The 18,582-nt window shown below is 48.2% G+C and overlaps 2 protein-coding genes across 4 annotated transcripts; one reads left to right on the top strand and one right to left on the bottom strand.

The window, feature by feature from the left end:
* Window positions 1-424: 424 nt before the first annotated feature.
* LOC119270055 (AP-4 complex subunit epsilon-like) lies at window positions 425-7,832 on the top strand. The gene is made up of 11 exons (XM_037552022.1): window positions 425-1,152; window positions 1,700-1,885; window positions 2,013-2,228; window positions 2,324-2,434; window positions 2,851-3,048; window positions 3,163-3,294; window positions 3,628-3,684; window positions 3,765-3,881; window positions 4,564-4,641; window positions 5,371-5,514; window positions 6,267-7,832. The coding sequence occupies exons 1-11, from the start codon at window positions 550-552 to the stop codon at window positions 7,290-7,292; spliced, it is 2,868 nt and encodes a 955-aa protein (XP_037407919.1). The 5' UTR covers window positions 425-549; the 3' UTR covers window positions 7,293-7,832.
* A 7,022-nt stretch (window positions 7,833-14,854) lies between these two features.
* On the bottom strand, window positions 14,855-18,103 carry LOC119270053 (transcription factor bHLH77-like). 3 transcript variants are annotated; one of them, XM_037552021.1, is made up of 8 exons: window positions 16,775-18,100; window positions 16,469-16,681; window positions 16,301-16,366; window positions 16,147-16,215; window positions 15,982-16,056; window positions 15,630-15,872; window positions 15,455-15,545; window positions 14,855-15,352 (listed from the first exon to the last, which is right to left on the bottom strand). In XM_037552021.1, exons 1-8 carry the CDS (start codon window positions 17,441-17,443, stop codon window positions 15,315-15,317), a joined length of 1,464 nt encoding a protein of 487 aa, XP_037407918.1. In that variant the 5' UTR covers window positions 17,444-18,100; the 3' UTR covers window positions 14,855-15,314. The 3 variants fall into 3 exon arrangements, with proteins under 3 accessions (XP_037407918.1, XP_037407917.1, XP_037407916.1); XM_037552020.1 differs by having other exon boundaries at window positions 14,855-15,545; window positions 16,469-17,015; window positions 17,049-18,103; XM_037552019.1 differs by having other exon boundaries at window positions 14,855-15,545; window positions 16,469-18,103.
* Between the last annotated feature and the right edge of the window lie 479 nt (window positions 18,104-18,582).

Raw genomic sequence — 18,582 nt, 5'->3', positions numbered from 1 at the left:
CGACACTGTCCCCTCAACGCGTGCGCACACACCCTCCCCCTCGCTCACGCTGTGGCTGTTGCCGCCCTTGTTCCCTCTCCCCTTACCCGCCCCTTGACCGTGCTCCTCCTCGCCGCCGGTGCTTCACCCTCCGCGACACGAGTACCAACTGCACGCTTGTCACATGTACAATCATAAAAGCCCCCTCCTTGCACACACTAAGTGCCAACTGCACCCTTGCCATATGTGCAATTATTAAACACATTTCTACTAGATCACAAATTTCTCCATCCAAAAATGATTTCTTTTTGCAAACCGGTGCACAATAGATGAATAGAACAAGGCCTCCCTTGGAGAAAGCAAAACAATCCAGGCAAAAAAACAAAACAAAAAAGAAAGGCAAAGAAGAAAGAAAACCAGGCCGATCCCCTTCTACCCCGAGACGAAACCCACCTCCCCCCTGCCCCCGCCCGATCCAGATCTCACACTCCCCGCGCCCCCTCACCGGCGGCGACCCACCGGCCCCCGCGTGTCCCGGCGGGCGGACGCACGCACGCACGCACGCACGCAATGGAGCAGCTCCGGACGATCGGGCGGGAGCTGGCGATGGGGTCGCAGGGCGGGTGGGGGCAGTCGAAGGAGTTCCTGGACCTGGTCAAGTCCATCGGCGAGGCGCGCTCCAAGGCGGAGGAGGACCGCATCATCTCCCGCGAGCTCGACCACCTCAAGCGCCGCCTCGCCGACCCCGACGTGCCGCGCCGCAAGATGAAGGAGCTCCTCCTTCGCCTCGTCTACGCCGAGATGCTCGGCCACGATGCCTCCTTCGGCCACATCCACGCCGTCAAGATGACCCACGACGAGTCCCTCCCGCTCAAGCGCACCGGCTACCTCGCCGTCGCGCTCTTCATAGACGAGCGCCACGACCTCGTCATCCTCGTCGTCAACACCATCCAGAAGGACCTCAGGTCCGACAACTACCTCGTCGTCTGCGCCGCGCTCACCGCCGCCAGCCGCCTCATCGGCGAGGAGGCCATCCCCGCCGTGCTGCCCCAGGTCGTCGATCTCCTCGCGCACCCCAAGGAGGCCGTCAGGAAGAAGGCCGTCATGGCGCTCCACCGCTTCTACCAGCGATCCCCTTCCTCCGTTTCCCACCTCGTCTCCAACTTCCGCAAGGTCCCCCCAAACATTTTACCTCATGTTCAAATTAGAATTTCTTTCCCCAACTACAATAGAAGTAGAATAATTTGTCCCTCTCATGCCGTAGCTTATTATCCCAGAGGCGCATGGGGTACTGTTATTTTATCTTGCTCAAAGGAACATGCGCTACTGTTAATTGTGCTAAAGTTTCATGTTTTGTATATGTTCAATTTATATTTTGAGTTGCAGCAACTAGCTATTGCCATTGCATCTATTGAGCTTGAACTGGACGTTAAATGTGAGTTCTACACACCTTAGGTCTTTCATGTCTCGTGTTGCAATTCTGGTGCAAAGATGTGGGTTCATTAAGCCTGAATATGCACCTTTTGTATCTGTTCAATGCAATTTACCGTTTATATTTAATGTAGGATAGAGCAATTTTTTTGATCTCAGACCATGACATAGAGGGAGCTCTGATAAGCAACCAGAGTGCTTCGTTGGGATTTTTAGGAACTCTTAGCAGATGTAAATGCGTTATTATTTATGAGATGGGTTTTGAGTAGTGGTGCTTATTGTTTTGCAGAGACTCTGTGATAATGATCCTGGGGTGATGGGTGCAACTCTGTGCCCACTCTATGACCTGATTTTGGAAGATCCAAACGCGTACAAGGACTTAGTTGTTAGTTTTGTTAACATCCTCAAACAAGTTGCAGAGAGGAGGCTTCCAACTTCCTACGATTACCATCAAATGCCCGCACCATTTATTCAGGTCTGTGAGCTTTACTTTTTACTTGGTCGATGTGTTCAGTGATGCTAGGTTAATAGGTAGGTTCTGATTTGGGGTTCTTTAATTGGCACCATCGTATTTCCTCTGATTTTTCTGTTGCTATTTTCAGATAAAACTATTGAAAATACTTGCTGTGCTGGGTAGCGGTGACAAGTCAGCGAGTGGTCATATGTACACTGTCTTGGGTGACATATTCAGGAAGGGTGACACAGCGAGCAACATTGGCAATGCGATATTGTATGAATGTATATGCTGTGTATCATGCATTTTCCCAAACTCTAAGATGCTAGACGCTGCTGCTGAAACAACATCGAAATTTTTGAAGGTCTTGACATTTTTTAGGGAAAAATAAATACTTTCACGATACTATGATTGTTACCTCACTAAGCTAACGCTTGCTTGCCCCAATCCTGTTTGCAGAGTGATAGCCATAATCTGAAGTACATGGGCATTGATGCTCTTGGAAGACTAATAAAAATAAATCCTGATATTGCAGAACAGCACCAACTGGCTGTTATTGATTGCTTAGAGGTGAGGAATGTGAAAACTTATCATCTTAAGAATATATTTCAATTAATAGGCTGTCTATTATGCTGATGTCATCCATATCAAATATATTTGTTGCTTGGTGTAATAAAATGAATGTAAAATCCTTCATTAAAATCATGTTCCGTCTGCTGAACTTAATTTTGTTGGAAATGGTGTCATGCTGTTCATTTTCATGTTCCCTTGTATCAACTCTAGGAGGAAGTAATTATAGTGAGGTAAAAGCTATATCAAATTGTTTGATTCAATGTGCTTACCAGTTACCACTCTACCTAGTTTATTTGCCATTATGTCATATCCATTTCAGTTATTATCCGTGGTCTTGTTCGATGCATGTAATTGCATCAGCATTTCTGTTTTTGTATTCCGATTTCTCACCCGTTAGATGCTCTTATGAATAGGACCCTGATGACACTCTGAAGCGCAAGACCTTTGAGCTTCTTTATAAGATGACAAAATCAACTAATGTTGAAGTGATTGTTGATCGGATGATCGAGTATATGATCAGCATAACTGATCACCATTATAAGGCAGAAATTGCATCACGTTGTGTTGAGCTAGCAGAACAATTTGCGCCCAGCAATCAGTGGTTCATTCAGGTAATCTATGAGTATCTGTGTATTTCTTGTCAAGCACTTGATGTAATTTTCATGCGGTGGTTGCTTAATTTTTACTTTTTAGAAGGTCCATTAATTCCTTCTATTATTTTCCAGACCATGAACAAAGTCTTTGAGCATGCTGGGGACCTTGTCAACATTAGAGTTGCACACAATTTAATGCGGCTTATCGCTGAAGGATTTGGAGAGGAGGATGAAGGTGCTGATAGTCAATTGAGATCATCAGCTGTATGTACTCTCAACTATTCCTGTAACCCCTTGCAGCTGAGTTTGTTAATGCTAAACGTGATACTGCTAGTATGGGCATTTTTAACTGTCGTGATCAGCTAATGAGCTATATATCTTGGGATGGAAAAAGAATGTTCGCACTGAATTGGCCACATTGGGTGCTGGAGGGAAATTAAATGTTATTTATGCTTCAGTTGCTGCTATGTTGTTGTGCTTGATATTGTGGAGTATGCCAACAATACTCTAGGAGCCTCCTCAACTGGATGCACGATTCTTTGTTTTAGGATTTTCTCACTGCTTGATCAGTTATATAACTCTCTCCTTCTTTAACAGGTCAATTCCTATCTCCGGATTCTGGGGGAGCCAAAGCTTCCGTCCTCATTTTTGCAGGTAATTGATTGGTTTGTTTTTTCTTTCTATCCCAAGGTGAGTTTTGGGAGGTAATTTATATCGTTTCCCTTTACTTTCAGATCATATGCTGGGTTTTGGGGGAATACGGAACAGCAGACGGGAAGCATCCTGCTTCTTATATCATCGGGAAGTTATGTGATGTGGCAGAGGCCCACCCAACTGATGACACTGTTAGGGTATGCTCTTTTTTTGCCTAACACAGTTGGAGTTGCTTTGGTCAAGCTGAAATAGTACCTGTTATATTTGGTTGTAGTGTCCATTTACCATTCAGGAACAGTTTTTGCAATTTACGAAGTACTTCATGTTGTACATATCTGTTATAATCAAAACATTTACAGCATAGCTATTCAATACTCCCTCTGTTTTTATTTACTTCGCATATATGCTGAATTCAAACTTTGTAAATTTTGACCAAGTGTGTATTGACATCTGCAATTCCAAATCAATACTATTGGATTGATCATTGAACATATTTTCGTACCATATATTCGTTATTTTAAATTTTTCTTTTATTTTCTATAAACATAGTTAAACTTTATAAAGTCGGACTTAAGACAAAGCTAATATTCAGACTAAATCAAAACAGAGGGAGTATTACTAATACTATTGACTTTGATCAAGTACCAAGTTAAATATGTATTCCCTTTGAGTTTCACAAATATGCATGACCGTCAATTTTATATGCCATGATTGAAGCTGCTTCATCCTCGTGTTCAGATTCATCTAATCTAACCACATTATGGCATGCTTTATATTCAAGCAAGCTATTATTTCCACTTCTGTTGTTGTACAAATCTATGTTGTGTTGCTTATATACATATTTTTTACTTGACATGTGTTCTTTTCCGCTTCTTCAAGGGTTATGCAGTCTCGGCAATTTTGAAGATATTTGCATTTGAAATTGCTGTTGGAAGGAAGTCTGATATGTTGCCTGAGGTAAATGAAAATATGCACATTCTTTTAGCCTCATTTAAACATTTCTCGTCATTGGTTGTTGAATGTTTTTGGGCCAAATTATGGTTCAGACAAAAGCTTTGCATGTGCACTGAAAGAGATACATATTGTTTTCACAAGTATAACAATGGTTGGTAAGTTAGTAGAAACTGTGTTGCCTAGAGTTCTGTTATATTACATTGACATGCATATCCAAGGTTCATCCTTGGCGCATTTGCCTTTGTGGGCAGGCAGTTGTTCCGCTTTTCATTTATTATTAATTTGAGCATAGCACAGATTCTTGGTGAAATCATTTTGCAGTATGATGTTTGAGCACCAACAACTAAAAGAAAACTGAAGTATGGTCAGTTTGTCATCTATGTTGTCATAGTACAGTGCCTTTTTTGTGTAACTGTATGACAACCTTTTCCCTGAATTCTTTCTCGTGATGGTAACAGTATGGTTGTAAAGAAGTAAAACCACTGCTTGGTCTGGTACATGATTCAATGCTGAATGATGTAAAGGAAATAATTTCATGTGAGAAGAAAACATTGGAATGCATGTAATGTAAATATTGTCCACCTTTTAGCGAAGGTGCAGTAAAGAAATTGTCAACTTTGGTTCAGACTAAAGCTCTTCGATAAGTTAAAAGAACTCTTATTTGTAGGTTTGGTACCTTTATCTTGTTTGTATTTCTAATATTTTATAAATCTGTCCTATTGCTGTTTGCAGTTTCAGTCATTGGTAGATGAACTATCATCTTCACATTCAACAGACTTGCAGCAGCGTGCATATGAGGTACAAGCCTTACTAGGCTTGGACAAACAGGCTGTTGAAAGTGTGATGCCCATAGATGCAAGCTGTGAAGATATTGAGGTAATGTTATGCTTTTTTGTACTAAGCTTGGTACTTCGATTGTTCTGTTTATTTAATTAGGAAATGTTTGTTTTTAATAGTATAAAAAGCGACCTGGTTTTAAGTTGTGTCCTGTGCACTATATTTTTGGGGCATCTGAAGTTCGGATGGAGGACTCCTATGAAAACCCGAGGACAGTTGGGCAGCATAATTTGGGATATGTTGTGGCATATATTGGATGTTTTGACTGCAAGTAGGCGTAGATTTTTTAAACAAAGCTTTTTAAAGGGCTTGTGCTAAGAAGTTGCTAGAAGTTTATTCTGTTGACTAGTCAAACTAAAGTTTGATAAATTACATTATCCAATGGTATTCCACTCACATTAGTCTCATCTTAATGAAGTACTTTGACAAGTTGCGAAACAGTGAAATATGTAAACATGATTCAACCAAACAAGATTACTGCAATTCACCAAAATGCCAAAAGAAGCCTTAGCCAAAAGATGAAGCAGACCATATAGCATCCAGAGTAAATAAAACTGCAACAAAATGTAATTAACCCAAATGTGGTCTTATTTTTTTTTACCTAAGGTATCATGGAAACCAGGATAAACATGCTTTTGTTGTGAATTTGTTTACTTTAGTCTCAATGTAAACGACTCATTTGCAAGTGTTGGCATCGAAAAATAGATGCATTTATTGTGATTTAGCTTCTCTGCACAATGTTCTGAAATTATCTAATAATATAAATCTAAGAATATTAATTTATGTTGCAGGTCGATAAAAACCTCACATTTCTGAACAGTTATGTGCAGCAAGCCTTGGAAAATGGCGCGACACCTTACATTCCTGAAAGTGAACGCTCAGGCGTTGTAAGTGTTGGTAACTACAGAGCCCAAGACCAACATGAGACATCTGCTCATGCTCTTAGATTTGAAGCCTATGAGCTACCTAAACCTTCACTACCTACAGCAACCTCACAAAGTAGTGTTTCCCTGCCGACTACTGACCTTGTTCCAGTTCCAGAACCAAGTCACTATAGGGAAGACCATCATCAGGCAAGGTCCCAGCAATCAGGCAATGCAGTTTCTGGTGAATTTGGTGCCAAACTTCGTCTTGATGGGGTTCAAAAGAAATGGGGAAGGGAATCATATGCCTCCTCTTCTACACCTTCAAGCTCGACCTCTAGCCAACAAGCAGCCAATGGGGGTTCCAACTCTGACGGGGGAAGGTTGGTAACTTCACAGGCAAGGGAGTCCTCGTATGGTTCTAAGAGTCAGCAGCAGGGAACAGAAGTTTCAGCAGAAAAGCAACGGCTGGCTGCTTCACTTTTTGGTTCCTCAGCTGCTAAACCTAATCGCAAGGGACATGCTGGTTGGAAGGCAGCAAAAGAGAGTTCCTCGACTGAGAAAGTAACACCTCAGCCTGCCAAGGAGCAAGTAACCCCTGCTGCCCCACCACCAGATCTGTTGGATCTGGGTGAAGAGCCTGTTTCATCAAGTGCTCCATCTGCTGACCCCTTCTCACAGTTAGATGGGCTCCTTGGACCAGCATCAGCCTCTCCCGCGCTTTCTGGAACCTCAGCTCCCAGCGCTTCCAACACACCAGACCTTATGTCCATCTTCTCAGATGATGTACAAACTGGCGCCACCAGTGCATCCACAGAACCCGCACAAAAAGGAGCAACGACAAAAAAGGGCCATAGCCTTCAAGATGCGTTGCAGAAGGACGCCACCGCGAGGCAGGTTGGCGTGACTCCAACAGGGAACAACCCAAATCTTTTCAAGGACCTTCTAGGCTAGAATATACCGCAGATTTTCAGTGTGCACAAGTTGGGGCAATATGAGTCTGCCCCCAAGATGGTCTTGTCGGTGAACGGCTGCTTGATCAGCACAGGAGCGAGCGGTGTATTTGGTTTTGAGTCGCAAGGCACGCCCTTTCCCCTCCTAGTTGGGAGCGGTTTGCGCGGGTTGATGGGCAGACGTGTCTGCGGGTTAATTTTCCTGTTGCGTTTTTCCGCATGGTAAAATTTTCTTGTTGAGACTAGTGTGTGTGTACATGTGTTTATTACTTGATGTGTAATTTGTACATCATGATGAGGCCAGAGGGTCCAGAAGCGTTGTTTTGTTTAGCTCGGAGAGGGAGGGGGGCGGCCTGTCGTGTCGAGTCGATGTTTGATATTTTACCCATATATTGGACATATACAGTAGACTGGACACTGGAAAAACTAGAAATACTTTGTGTTGTCAATTCCTTTTAGAACCGGATGGAATAAAATGTAAGTTTGCCATTGGCAAGAGACAGTGGAAAAACTAGAAATACTTTGTGTTGTGAATTTTTTTTGTTTCCTTGTTGGGTTCATGCTAAAGCGCTGCCAATGTTGTCATGCATTTTTCTCTTTTTCAAACCTGGGTCAATTTTGGCTGGTTTGGTCTAGGGAGTGTTGTTGTAGAATCTGCCATCAACCTTGACTGCATTTCGTTGGGAAAACGTGATGACGCTCGGTACTGTATTGATTGAAGCACCGCGATTGGGCTACAGGATGACAAGGTAAGAATGTACTCCCTCCGGTCCTTTTTAGTTCGCATATAAGATTTGACTGAAGTCAAGCCTCGTAAAGTTTAACCAACTTTATAGAAAAAAGTGTCAACATTCATAATCTGAAATCAATATCACTAGATGTGTCATGACTTAAAGTTTCATATTATATAACTTTAGCATGCCAGATGTTGATATTTTTTCATATAAATACGGTCAAACTTTATGAAGTTTGACTCCGGAGAATTCTAATATGCAGAGTAAAAAGGACCGGAGGGAGTAGGTGACTAGTCAAGCAGATGCTGTATCAGTTTTTTCTTTTTACACTTGGAACCCCTCTATTGATCAGTGATAAGGGTTGCATCCTATATAAGATTTTTTTTTCAAAGGTACGCCAAATATGGATCGAAGGGAGTAGCAGCACTTTTTGGTAATTCATGCGCTACACTGTTTGTTTCATGAGGCGCGTGCTCAAACAACACACGAGCAAATCGCAAGCCATATGCCAGCAATCATTGAAAATCGTAAGCCATATTGTAGAAAAGAGAAAATATATACAAGAGTTTTTACATTGTGCTAGTTGGTAGTCACAAGCTGACCCCAACCAAAGCCTCCACCCCACTCCTAATGCTACTCTACTACTCAGATATAGGTCGTCCTCCAAATGCTCCTGCCATAGCGCAAGTCGTCGAAGATCAAGTCCACAGTCTCCCGTTCATTTTTGATTTGGCACGATCCGAACACTCTCGCGTTCCTCTATTTCCAAATGCTTTCTAGCTTCCGTCCACCATTAGAGATGGAAGGAATAGGTGCCTTCTCGTCATCAATCCAAACGAAACTAGGGTCTGTACTACTCGTGCGCATCTGGATAAATCTAAAACAAGAAATAGGGATCGAAGGGTGTAGCAGCACTTTTTGGTAATTCATGCGCTACACTGTTTGTTTCACGAGGCGCGTGCTCAAACAGCACACGACCAAATCGCAAGCCATATGCCAGCAATCATCGAAAATTGCAGAAGCAAACACCATAAGATCTGCCTCCATTCTTCATTTTGCGATTTACCTCCATATTGTATGGATCAGTTTCAAGCCTGTTGCACCCCTTGGGGCATGGTCCGAGGCGCCTGTTTATTTTTACACTGGTATATCGGCTAATCAGCTTACAGGGAAAAGACGTGCGTATACATGCAGGGCAGGCGCACGCACGTGAGGCTCTGGCAGCATCTCCGTGGAACTCCTGTAGCATATGCCTCTGTACATGTTGTACATGACGACGATGGGTTCGTCCGTTACCCGGCCGGCTGCCAGTGCCAGTCTACCCGGTCAGGTCACTCAGCAGCAGGAGAGGAGGCAGTAGCAAGCGGCAGACCACGTGAGAGAGTGAGAGAGAGACCCGGCGGTACGTACCACGTACTGCATATCTGGACGAGCCCCGATCGATCATGGAAGCGACGGCACCAATCACGTACCGGAGTACTACGTTATCACTTGCATGATCTATCTATCCACCACGGCCCACACGACACATACGCCCTATTCTCAACAGTTGTCATCGGCCATGACCGTACCGGCGTCCGGCGCGCGCCCTGCCCGAGCGAGTCCCACGAGCCGGGGCCTGCCTCGCCGACGGGATCGGGCAGGCAGCGGTGGCCGGCCGGCCGGCGATCGAGGCGGCGAGGCCGACGGCGACGGGAGCGCGCCCGCGCGCGTGTCTCGACCCGGAGTCGTATCCGGAGATGACACCGAGCGATGGATGCATGCATGCACGGACGGGGACCAGCCGCCAGGTAGGCACGGCGCGGGGGTACCACGCGACGCGAGGACCGCGGCGCCGTACGTCGCTCTCGGCCGGGGGCCGGCCATCGGCGACATCATGGTGGGGGCGGCGGGGAGGGACAGTCCGCCGATCGGCACAGTCCCTGAACGCAGCGGCAGCCCTGGCTCCCCGCCGCCCCCACCCCGCCAAGGCTCCCGATCCGGCCCGGGCCATGCATGGCCACCTGTCGACCTGCCCTGCGCCGCCGCACCACGCGTAGAGCGGCAGCAGCAGCGGTAATAAACTGTAGTAGTAAAACCTAATGGTGAATTGCCTTCCGACGACGGGGACGTGCGCGCGGATCGCCTCCGCCACGCTTGCTTACGGAGAGATGAGACACCGCATTGCTTGTTAGGAGGGGGATCGGCATCACGCCAGCCACGAACGGGGCCATCGGCGGCGGCGGCGTCGGGTTGGTATGGTGGAGCAGCAGCAGCAGCGGCCGGGGAGGGGATTAATGGAGGTCGTCTTCCCTTCCGGATGGGCCCAACGCAACGCAACGCATGATCGGTCGATGCTCATCCGGTGCAGTGCAGTACCAGCTAATCATGTGTTTGAGGTACACCAAAAAATGGCTTTGATTGAGCAGACAATCATCCTTCTCTTCTCTTGTACTGCACTCTGTGCGTTCGCTTTATTCGATTTACATGGTTTGGTTTATATGTTTTTGATTTGTACGGTATTAATACTTCGGTAAATATGGTATGAAACTAAAATACGATTCGATTTCGGTACATACCAAATTATTTAGGTATGGTTACAATATATACCATGATAACCAAAGTTGACGCGACTTTGAAAATGACGTAATAATAATTTGCAAATTTATGACTCAAAACACATACTGCTGTTTTACACAAATGGTATATAACTATATATATAAGTGTAGGGCATTGCTATATGCATGCATTGATTCATCTGTTGATGGTTATGGACGTGCTTACTGCTTAGCATTTTAAAAAGAGCAAAAAATGACTATGTTACAAGAAAAAAAATATGTTCTTAGTAGTGAATTTGACTCATGTACAAGAAAAATGACAACTTGTATGGTTGTTCATCACAAGAAATATAAAATTATTTTTTACTTCGGTTTATTCGGTTAGGTATATACCATAAAAAGGCAAAGTTCAAATGGTTTGGATCGGTTTATTTTCGGTATGGTTTCTTAGTTCGGTTTTTAAATGCACACAGTGACTTTTGTACTGGTTGGTTCAGTTTTGATCATTGTTCATTATACGAACGCAGGGTTCAATGTGCACGCGTACTGAAGAATCACACAGCGCATATGGATGACCAAATATTCCGAGTTTCGACATTGACAAAGTTTTCTGAGAATATACCATGTAGAGGTATATTCTCATTAGTATTCAGATACCTCACCTGTCGAATAAGGCCTTCTCTAACTGGTTGTGCGCGCAACCCGAATCACAGCCGCTGTTCAAACGCATGGATCGTGGCCTTTTGCATGTGCATGCCTCTCTGCCTCTCTTTTCTTTCCCATAGACTGACACATGCATGGCTACAGTACACATGCATGGCTAGGTTGTCTTTTCTCTCTTCAAAAACTTTGTTACTTTTAGTTGTCTTTTGACAGTTTAATCAAAATTTGTTTTTAAAACTCTATATATATTTGAACTCCCGACGCCAAGATCTTCAGAACAAGATAAGGTTTGGATAATTTTGTTACACATTTTTTTAACTGGAATTGAACTATGGTTTTTTAGAAGATTATCTGTGTTTTTAGTGAGGAACTTTGCTGGGCATAGTGAAGAACTTTCATTTTCATTTGCAAGTGATAAATAAACAGGACCAGGAGCGGGAGAACTTTATAAATAGGTTTTCTGCACTTTGTTAGAAATATTAAAGAACTTTCCTAGAAAATGTATTTGGGACCGAAGAACTTTATAAACAACTTGTCTGAACTTTGATGAAAAGTTTATGAAACTTTTTGGAAATATATCAATATTAGATGTGATGTCAACAGGCAAAGGTATAGCCATACCCACAGGGATAGGTTATCATCGGCTGGCTGTCTGAACGGACATGGCTAGCCACGTAACGCATGGTCGTCCTTGGAAACCACACATAGAAACGAACAGCCCATGCTAGCGAAACGTGTGACCTTGCTGCCGTGGCCGTCGTCCCTCCTCTCTAATCCACAACTTTTCTCCGAATGTGACGCCCTCCGAGCCGGAGGCGAATCCTGTACGACCTGTTTGTGAGAGAGCTCGTCGTGGGGTGACCCACCTGACAGCCTCCCCTTGCGGCCAGGTCGCACGTACGACCCGGTCATACAGGATTATTTTGCCTCCGAGCCTTTGCCTCCAAGCTAACACGACATTATTTCAGCCCACTCTTCCTCCAATCCGGCATGCACGTCCCTTGCAAACGGAAAAGAACAGGACGGACGAAGAATGATTAAGGTAATAGCGTGCCCGCCCATGATCACGAGCAACACGCGCACGCAGCACCAAATCTGATCGCCCATATAATGGTCGATACATAATGAAGTACACTTAACTTGCCATATACTCCCTTCGTTCTTCAGTTCAAATTTGAACTAAAACCACGACGAGTAATTTAAAACAGATCGAGTATTAAAAAAAGGGTTTCCGGGTACGAGTCGGAGCCGTCATGGTGACCCTGCTAAGGCCTCCTTTGGTTTGGAGGAATTTCATAGGAATTTTAGAGGATAGGACTCTTATAGGATTTTTTCCTTTAGAGCCCTTTGGTTCATAGGAATAGATTCCTATTTCTACATAGGATTGGTTCCTATCCTCCACAGTTCATAGGAAAAATTCCTTTGATGTCAACCAAATGACATCTCGTTTCCTATTCCTACTCATAGGATTTAAGATACATGCCATCTCATTTCCTACAAAATTTCTATTCCTATGATAATCCTATCCTATGAACCAAAAGAGGCCTAAACCTGCGAGATGATGCGTCGTCTTTTGCTCCCTGTCCGAAGCAGGAGCACGCATCACACTGTATATTGATATGACCCCTTGTGATATAAATACCGAGGTCATTGTTGTTTTGCCTGAAGCCGGTGTTGTCCAAAAATACGCTACATATACATCGGAATACCTGATGACAAGTTACAATGATGAACAAGAATTACTCGTTATTCCTGTGAAGCACACTACATGGTTCCAGCTAGAAGGGCTGAGAGAGGACAAGAAATTCTACGTGTTTCCAGGCAAAAATGCATGCACGTACAAATATTTTGGAGGGCTTGGTTTGCATGATACACACGAAGGTTCATGTTCATTAATAGATGATCAAGGCATTAAGGAGAAGGTTGCAGATTTCCTATTTCTATTATTCTTCCCACGCAAAGAGAAGTTCCAGGCAGAAGCGAGCAGGACGTGTGATGCATGGAGTTTATTTTCCTTGAAAGAAGTCGGTTGGGGTCCACCTGAAGATCGAGATGCACTAGAAGATGCATGGCGCACCAATTCAATTAGAGTCCATAATCATCCCGATGGTAGAGTCCAAATTAGGTTAAAGTTTCCTTTTATTTTTTGGCCGTGTAAGTCGTATAGGGATATATTTGTTTTTTTAGACTTGTTATAACGTGTGTGCGAGAGGGCAATAGGCCAATTAGTGTCCGGCTATTATATATAGCTATGGGGCGTTCATTGTACGGGCAGGTTATATTTTTATGAAATAGACACGATGTGTTTTTAGGGTAGACACCCGTATCAAGTTTTGGAGGGATCTTTAGAAAACCTCTATGTTGCGATTTCTCTTCGTGGAAATTGTTTTGCGCGTGAGTACCTTCGTCGAGATTGGTTTTCTCGTGCTGGGCCGCAAGGTTCAAACCCTCTACATCGTGTACATCGCGTGCGCGGACGAGAGGTTACTGCTATTGATGGTGGAGTGTCGTGAAAGGTCGGGTCGCAACGACGGATCGGATCTCCCAACGAGGTTCGGTCTATATCATATATATTGTACTACGACGGCCCCTGCCGCATTGCTATTTGGTAGGTAGTGATGATCAAGCGTAATTTGGACGTGGAGTGTCATGTACGCCTGCATTACGTCGCGGCGGCAGTGCTCGGATTAATTAGCGAGCAGCGATCACTGCTCCTGCGATCGCCTCCGAGATCCGGCGCCCCGATTAGCCATGATTCTCTCGGAGCCTACAGCCTGCAGCGCGCGCAGACAGTGTGGTTTGACAAGGAGCGCCCGTCCGTCCCCTCCGGCCCGGGACGGGCAGATCCCATCGTCAGCTTTATCAAAACGAAGAGCATTTCAGTCGTCGTCGTCGGCTGAGACAGTGCCGATCTCATCTGATCCGCGTTGTAAATGCGGTGATCCGATGATCTCTCTCTCTCTCTCTCTCATTTTAGGGTGTGGCTAGGTCTCAGTCGACTGAGATTTAACCAAGTCTAAGTCAGGTGATATAACATGAAAAAGTTTTGCACAGATCTCAATATAAGATCTCACGGATATAGTATCGACTGAGACTTAACGAAGTCTTAGTCGACTGAGACTTAGCCAGACTGCTCATTTTAACTGACTGGCGCGAGCCGCAGATGAACAGGAGCAGGGCAATCCGCAGTGAATGGCGTGTCTGATGTACTGCAAGTACGCGCGTAGAATCAGTCCAGTCCGCCGTCTTTACTTGCTCGTAATCATGGGGCAGCTACAGGCCGTCCTCATCAGCACCCAGCACGGCACGGCACAGCCACCGTCTGCGTGTGCGTGTGTGTGTGTCCCAGCCGGGCAGAGCCGGTGCAGTCCCCGTCGCCGGGTCCGGCTGCTCATCCGTCCAATTCCAACAGCTAGAAAGGCGCCCACAAATCCCAAATCCCAGCCCCATTCAGCAACTTGCTTGTTCCTTCTGTCCATGTCCTCTCTCACACCCTCTCTTTGCCTGCCCTGGCTCCAAAGAAGCCGCCACAATCCCGGCTCCTGGCCTTCTCCAAGGGGCTCCGATTTCATTAGCGAAACCAGCGTGTTTATATTAGATTAGCATACTGATGGTTGGTATGCAGGATCTTCTTAATAATGGTATTTATAGGCTAGAAATATATATATATTATATATATAATGGCAGTACAAATGATACTATTACACATCTCCAATGCGATCCCCTCTCATTTGAGGGGGAATGGGCACGAAGGGTGGCCGAGGATGGATTCATGCGCAAGCCATGCTATGTACCCATCGATCTTGCTAGCAGCTTAGCACAAGAAAGGAGATGATGATGATGATGATGATGATACGCTGAGCTAGCCTAAGCTACTGGTGCACGCCCGGGTCCCTTTCTTGTTCAAAAGAATCATTACACCAGAAGGGCCCAACACTGTTAGGTTGAATCTCAGAGCGCTTCCATGGATGGTTCAATGGCAAGCTTGACTGCCTGCCTGCCTGCCTTTGCTTCTCCCTATGTACAGCGGGGGTCGTCGAGGGCGGTCGGTGGTAGTCGGATCAAGCTTTCTCCCCGGCGATCATCATGTCAAAGCTCCATTTTCATGTGGACCGTCTGCAACGAGCCTGATCGGCAGGACCGAACAAAATTCAGCATCCGGATCTTTGGTTGAAAGTGATGTCGATCTTCAGAATTCAGGCTGAAATTGAAACTGGATTTGCACTCACCGTCGTAGCTGTTGGAGGAGGTGGCGATCTCCTGGCTCTGCCCCATGTCCATCTGAACCACGCTCTGCAGATCCTGCCAGAAGGCCCCAACCTGCACACACGTTTACAATCACAGATTGTTCAGCATCTACAAAAACAAAGCTGCGACATGAATTTTTCAAGAAAAAAGTGTTACCTGAGAGGCGGCGGCGTCGCTGAGGAAGTGCTGCTGCTGGGAGCCCATGGGGCGGCAGAAGGCCTGGTCGAGCGGGTGCATGGCGCCGTGGTCGTCGCCCATGCCGCCGCCGTCGGACATGCCGCAGCCGAGAGGGTCGCTGCTCCCCTGGCCCCCCATGTAGGGGAGCGGCGCGCCCGACGCGTCCAGCGGGAAAAAATGCGACGAGCCCTGCTGCAGCTGCCCACACGACTGCTGCTGCATCTGCCATCATCACAACCCAAAATCGGCACACGAGTGAGTGAGCTGAGCCGGATGTGGCAACGGGAGCGCGCATGTATGCATGCATATGGAGTAGATGCTTGGTCCTCACATCTTTGGCAAGGAGGCTGGGCAGGCTGTTGAAGTCCAGCTGCGGGTTCACCGTCGCCAGCTTCATCGACAGAAACTGCAGGCAGAAGTCGACACGAATGGCAACAAGTGCTTCAGATGGCAATTCATGATCTGTTTTTGGTTGGCAATGGGGGCGTGCGTGTACCTCGACTTGCCGTTGCAGCGACTGCACGTAGTTGATGATCTCGTCCAGCATCACGGCCTTGCCCACCACCTGAAACGGGCAACATTTCTCCAGGTCTCAAATCCGGGGGCACACCGAGGCACATCGCAACGATTGCGAAATGATGAGCAGGTACCTTGTTGCAGCCGGGCACCAGGTCCTGCAGCAGCTTCATCCGCTGGCTGATCTTCTCTCTTCTCACCTGAGCACAGCACAAGACGAAGCAGGGCATGAGAAATTCTACTCCGCCGTGAAAATGATCTGACACAATGCAAGGGAGGGAGAGGCCGAGAATTGTACGTACCCTCTCGGCCAGGCTATGGCTGTCCGTGGCCTCGCCGCGCCGCGCCCGGACGTGGATGAAGTCCTTGGGCGGCTCGGGGAGCTTGGACGCGCCGTCCTTGCCCTGCCTCCTCCCGCCGTTCTCGCTGCTGCTCTGCGCGGCCTTCCCCTTGCCGGAATTCTCCTCCGCCTCCTCCATGGACATGGACCTGCAGCGCTTCGACGCCGAGTCCTCCTGCAGGGCCACGGCGACGGCGGTGCTCGCAGGGTGAGATCGACCTCTCGCTCCTTCGACAACAGAGCAGAATTCTGTATGTGTCTTGCATACCTTGGCGAGGAGATCCTTGGCGGAGGTGGTGGACACGGAGGCGTCCTTGCCCTTCCCCTTGCTGCCGCCGCCGCCGGCCTTCCGCTTCCTGGCATTGCCGTCGGAGGCGCCCTTGAGCGCCATCCCGGCGCCGGCCGACGCCGGATCGGACACCGACGAGTCGTCCCGGGCGCTCCCGAGCTCCAGCTCCTTGAGCGCGCCGACGGGGCCGTCGTCCGGGAGGCCGAACTGCGCGGGGCCGGGGCCACCGGGGCCGTACCCGCCGCGGGCGTCGAAGCCGGAGAGCCTGGCGGCGCGCTCCGCGAAGCCCGGGTCGGCGAGGAACTGGTCGAGGGAGCCCATGGGCATGAGGTTCTCCAGGGTGGGCAGGCCGGCGCCGCGCACCTGCGGCGGCGGCGGCGGGTAGGGGCTGTGGTGGTGGTGGTGGCGGTACTGGCCCATCATGGAGAGGTTGAGCTTGGTGGGCGAGCCTAGCGGCGTGCCGCCGGCGCCGTAGTGCGGCTGCGGCCGCGGCGAGATCCCGTGGAGCGCGAGCCCCTCGGTGGCCGCCGCGGAGTTGGAGGCCGGCGAGGAGGCCATCGGATGGGAGGCGTCCATGGAGCTGTCCCAGTTGAGGTTGAGGAAGCCCGCCGTGGCCGGCGGCAGCTGGTCCGGCTGCCCGCAGTTCATCCCCCGCCCTTTCCCCGCCGGAATTCCGCAAAAGATCCGCCGCTCGCCGCGCCCCAAGCAGACGCAACCAAGAAATCGTCCGAATTCCGAGCCCACCGGGAAGAGAGGAGAAGGGAAGAGCGCCGCGCGCGCGCGCGTGCGTGCGGTGCGGTGCGGCGAGGTGAGGTGCGGTGACGAGGCGAGAGTGACGCTGGCCCCCAACGCCAAGGCCAACACCAACACCAGCGGAGCAAAGAAGCGCGCGAGGGAGGCAAGTAGCTGGAGCGAGCAGAGCAGCTCCCACCAAATCCCACTAGGGGCGGGGGCAGGGTGGTGCCGGTGCTGAGATAAGGCAAAGGCAGGAGCTTTTGGTGTGCGTGACACCGCACGCAGGGCGGAGGAAAGTGGTGAGTGGGAAAGAAGCACCTAAACCAAAGCGAAAAGCTCCCTCCCACCGCAGGCGAGCAAAAAGCAGAAGACGGGACGAGACGAGGTCGCGGGAGAGCGTGGTGGGAGCGGTAGAGAGCGCGCGTGTGCGTATGATATAGGTCCAGGACGGCATGGGTCAAATTGGACGGGCTATGGGCATCATCGCCCCACCCCTCCCCGCCATGAAACAAGGAGGGGAGGAAGAAGCCGGCTGGAGACACAAGCACCGGACGGAGAGAGGTCAGCTCACCGCGGGGGTAATAAAAGGGTGCGTTGCATTTGGTGAGGCCAACTCCACCGCACCACCCGTCCCGATTCGTTTGAGGTAAAAAGGATAAATCAGACGGCCCAACGCGCGACGGCCTGAGCCCATTTGGTTTGTTCTGTGTCCAAGCTGACCCATTTCGAGCGTAAACATGCGCTGGGTTTGGGTCGCGGCGCACAGTAAACGAACACGATGCTCGTCTGCATCGGGGCCGCGTAGCAGGCGGCTATCTACCTCCCAACCACCAACATCAATGCGCACGTGCGCCCGGCCCCACCTGTCATCCGCCCATGCAAACGGTCGTCGTCCTTCTTAAATGGGGAGGCCGTGAACCGGTCGTCATCCACACTCCCCATTCCAGCACGCTGCCTCCTCGAAACCCGACACGCCCCACTCCAAACCCTAGCCTCTCCCTGTCCTCAACTCGCCGGCCGGCCGCCTCGCAGCCATGGGGCTATGGATCCAC

Source organism: Triticum dicoccoides, chromosome 3A (genome assembly GCF_002162155.2).
Source record: "Triticum dicoccoides isolate Atlit2015 ecotype Zavitan chromosome 3A, WEW_v2.0, whole genome shotgun sequence".
NCBI lineage: Eukaryota > Viridiplantae > Streptophyta > Magnoliopsida > Poales > Poaceae > Triticum > Triticum dicoccoides.
The sequence above is the reverse complement of the archived record's forward strand: the minus strand, read 5'-3'. Positions and strand labels throughout refer to the sequence as shown.

Coding starts and splice junctions, on each gene's coding strand:
- LOC119270055 (XM_037552022.1), top strand. CDS start 550: ATGGAGCAGCTCCGGACGATCGGGCGGGAGCTGGCGATGGGGTCGCAG. Junction 2,229..2,323: donor CAACATCGAAATTTTTGAAG/GTCTTGACATTT, acceptor TCCTGTTTGCAG/AGTGATAGCCATAATCTGAA. Junction 3,685..3,764: donor TTCCGTCCTCATTTTTGCAG/GTAATTGATTGG, acceptor CTTTACTTTCAG/ATCATATGCTGGGTTTTGGG.
- LOC119270053 (XM_037552019.1), bottom strand. CDS start 17,443: ATGAACTGCGGGCAGCCGGACCAGCTGCCGCCGGCCACGGCGGGCTTC. Junction 16,367..16,468: donor GCCATAGCCTGGCCGAGAGG/GTACGTACAATT, acceptor TGCTGTGCTCAG/GTGAGAAGAGAGAAGATCAG. Junction 16,216..16,300: donor TGGTGCCCGGCTGCAACAAG/GTACCTGCTCAT, acceptor TGCCCGTTTCAG/GTGGTGGGCAAGGCCGTGAT.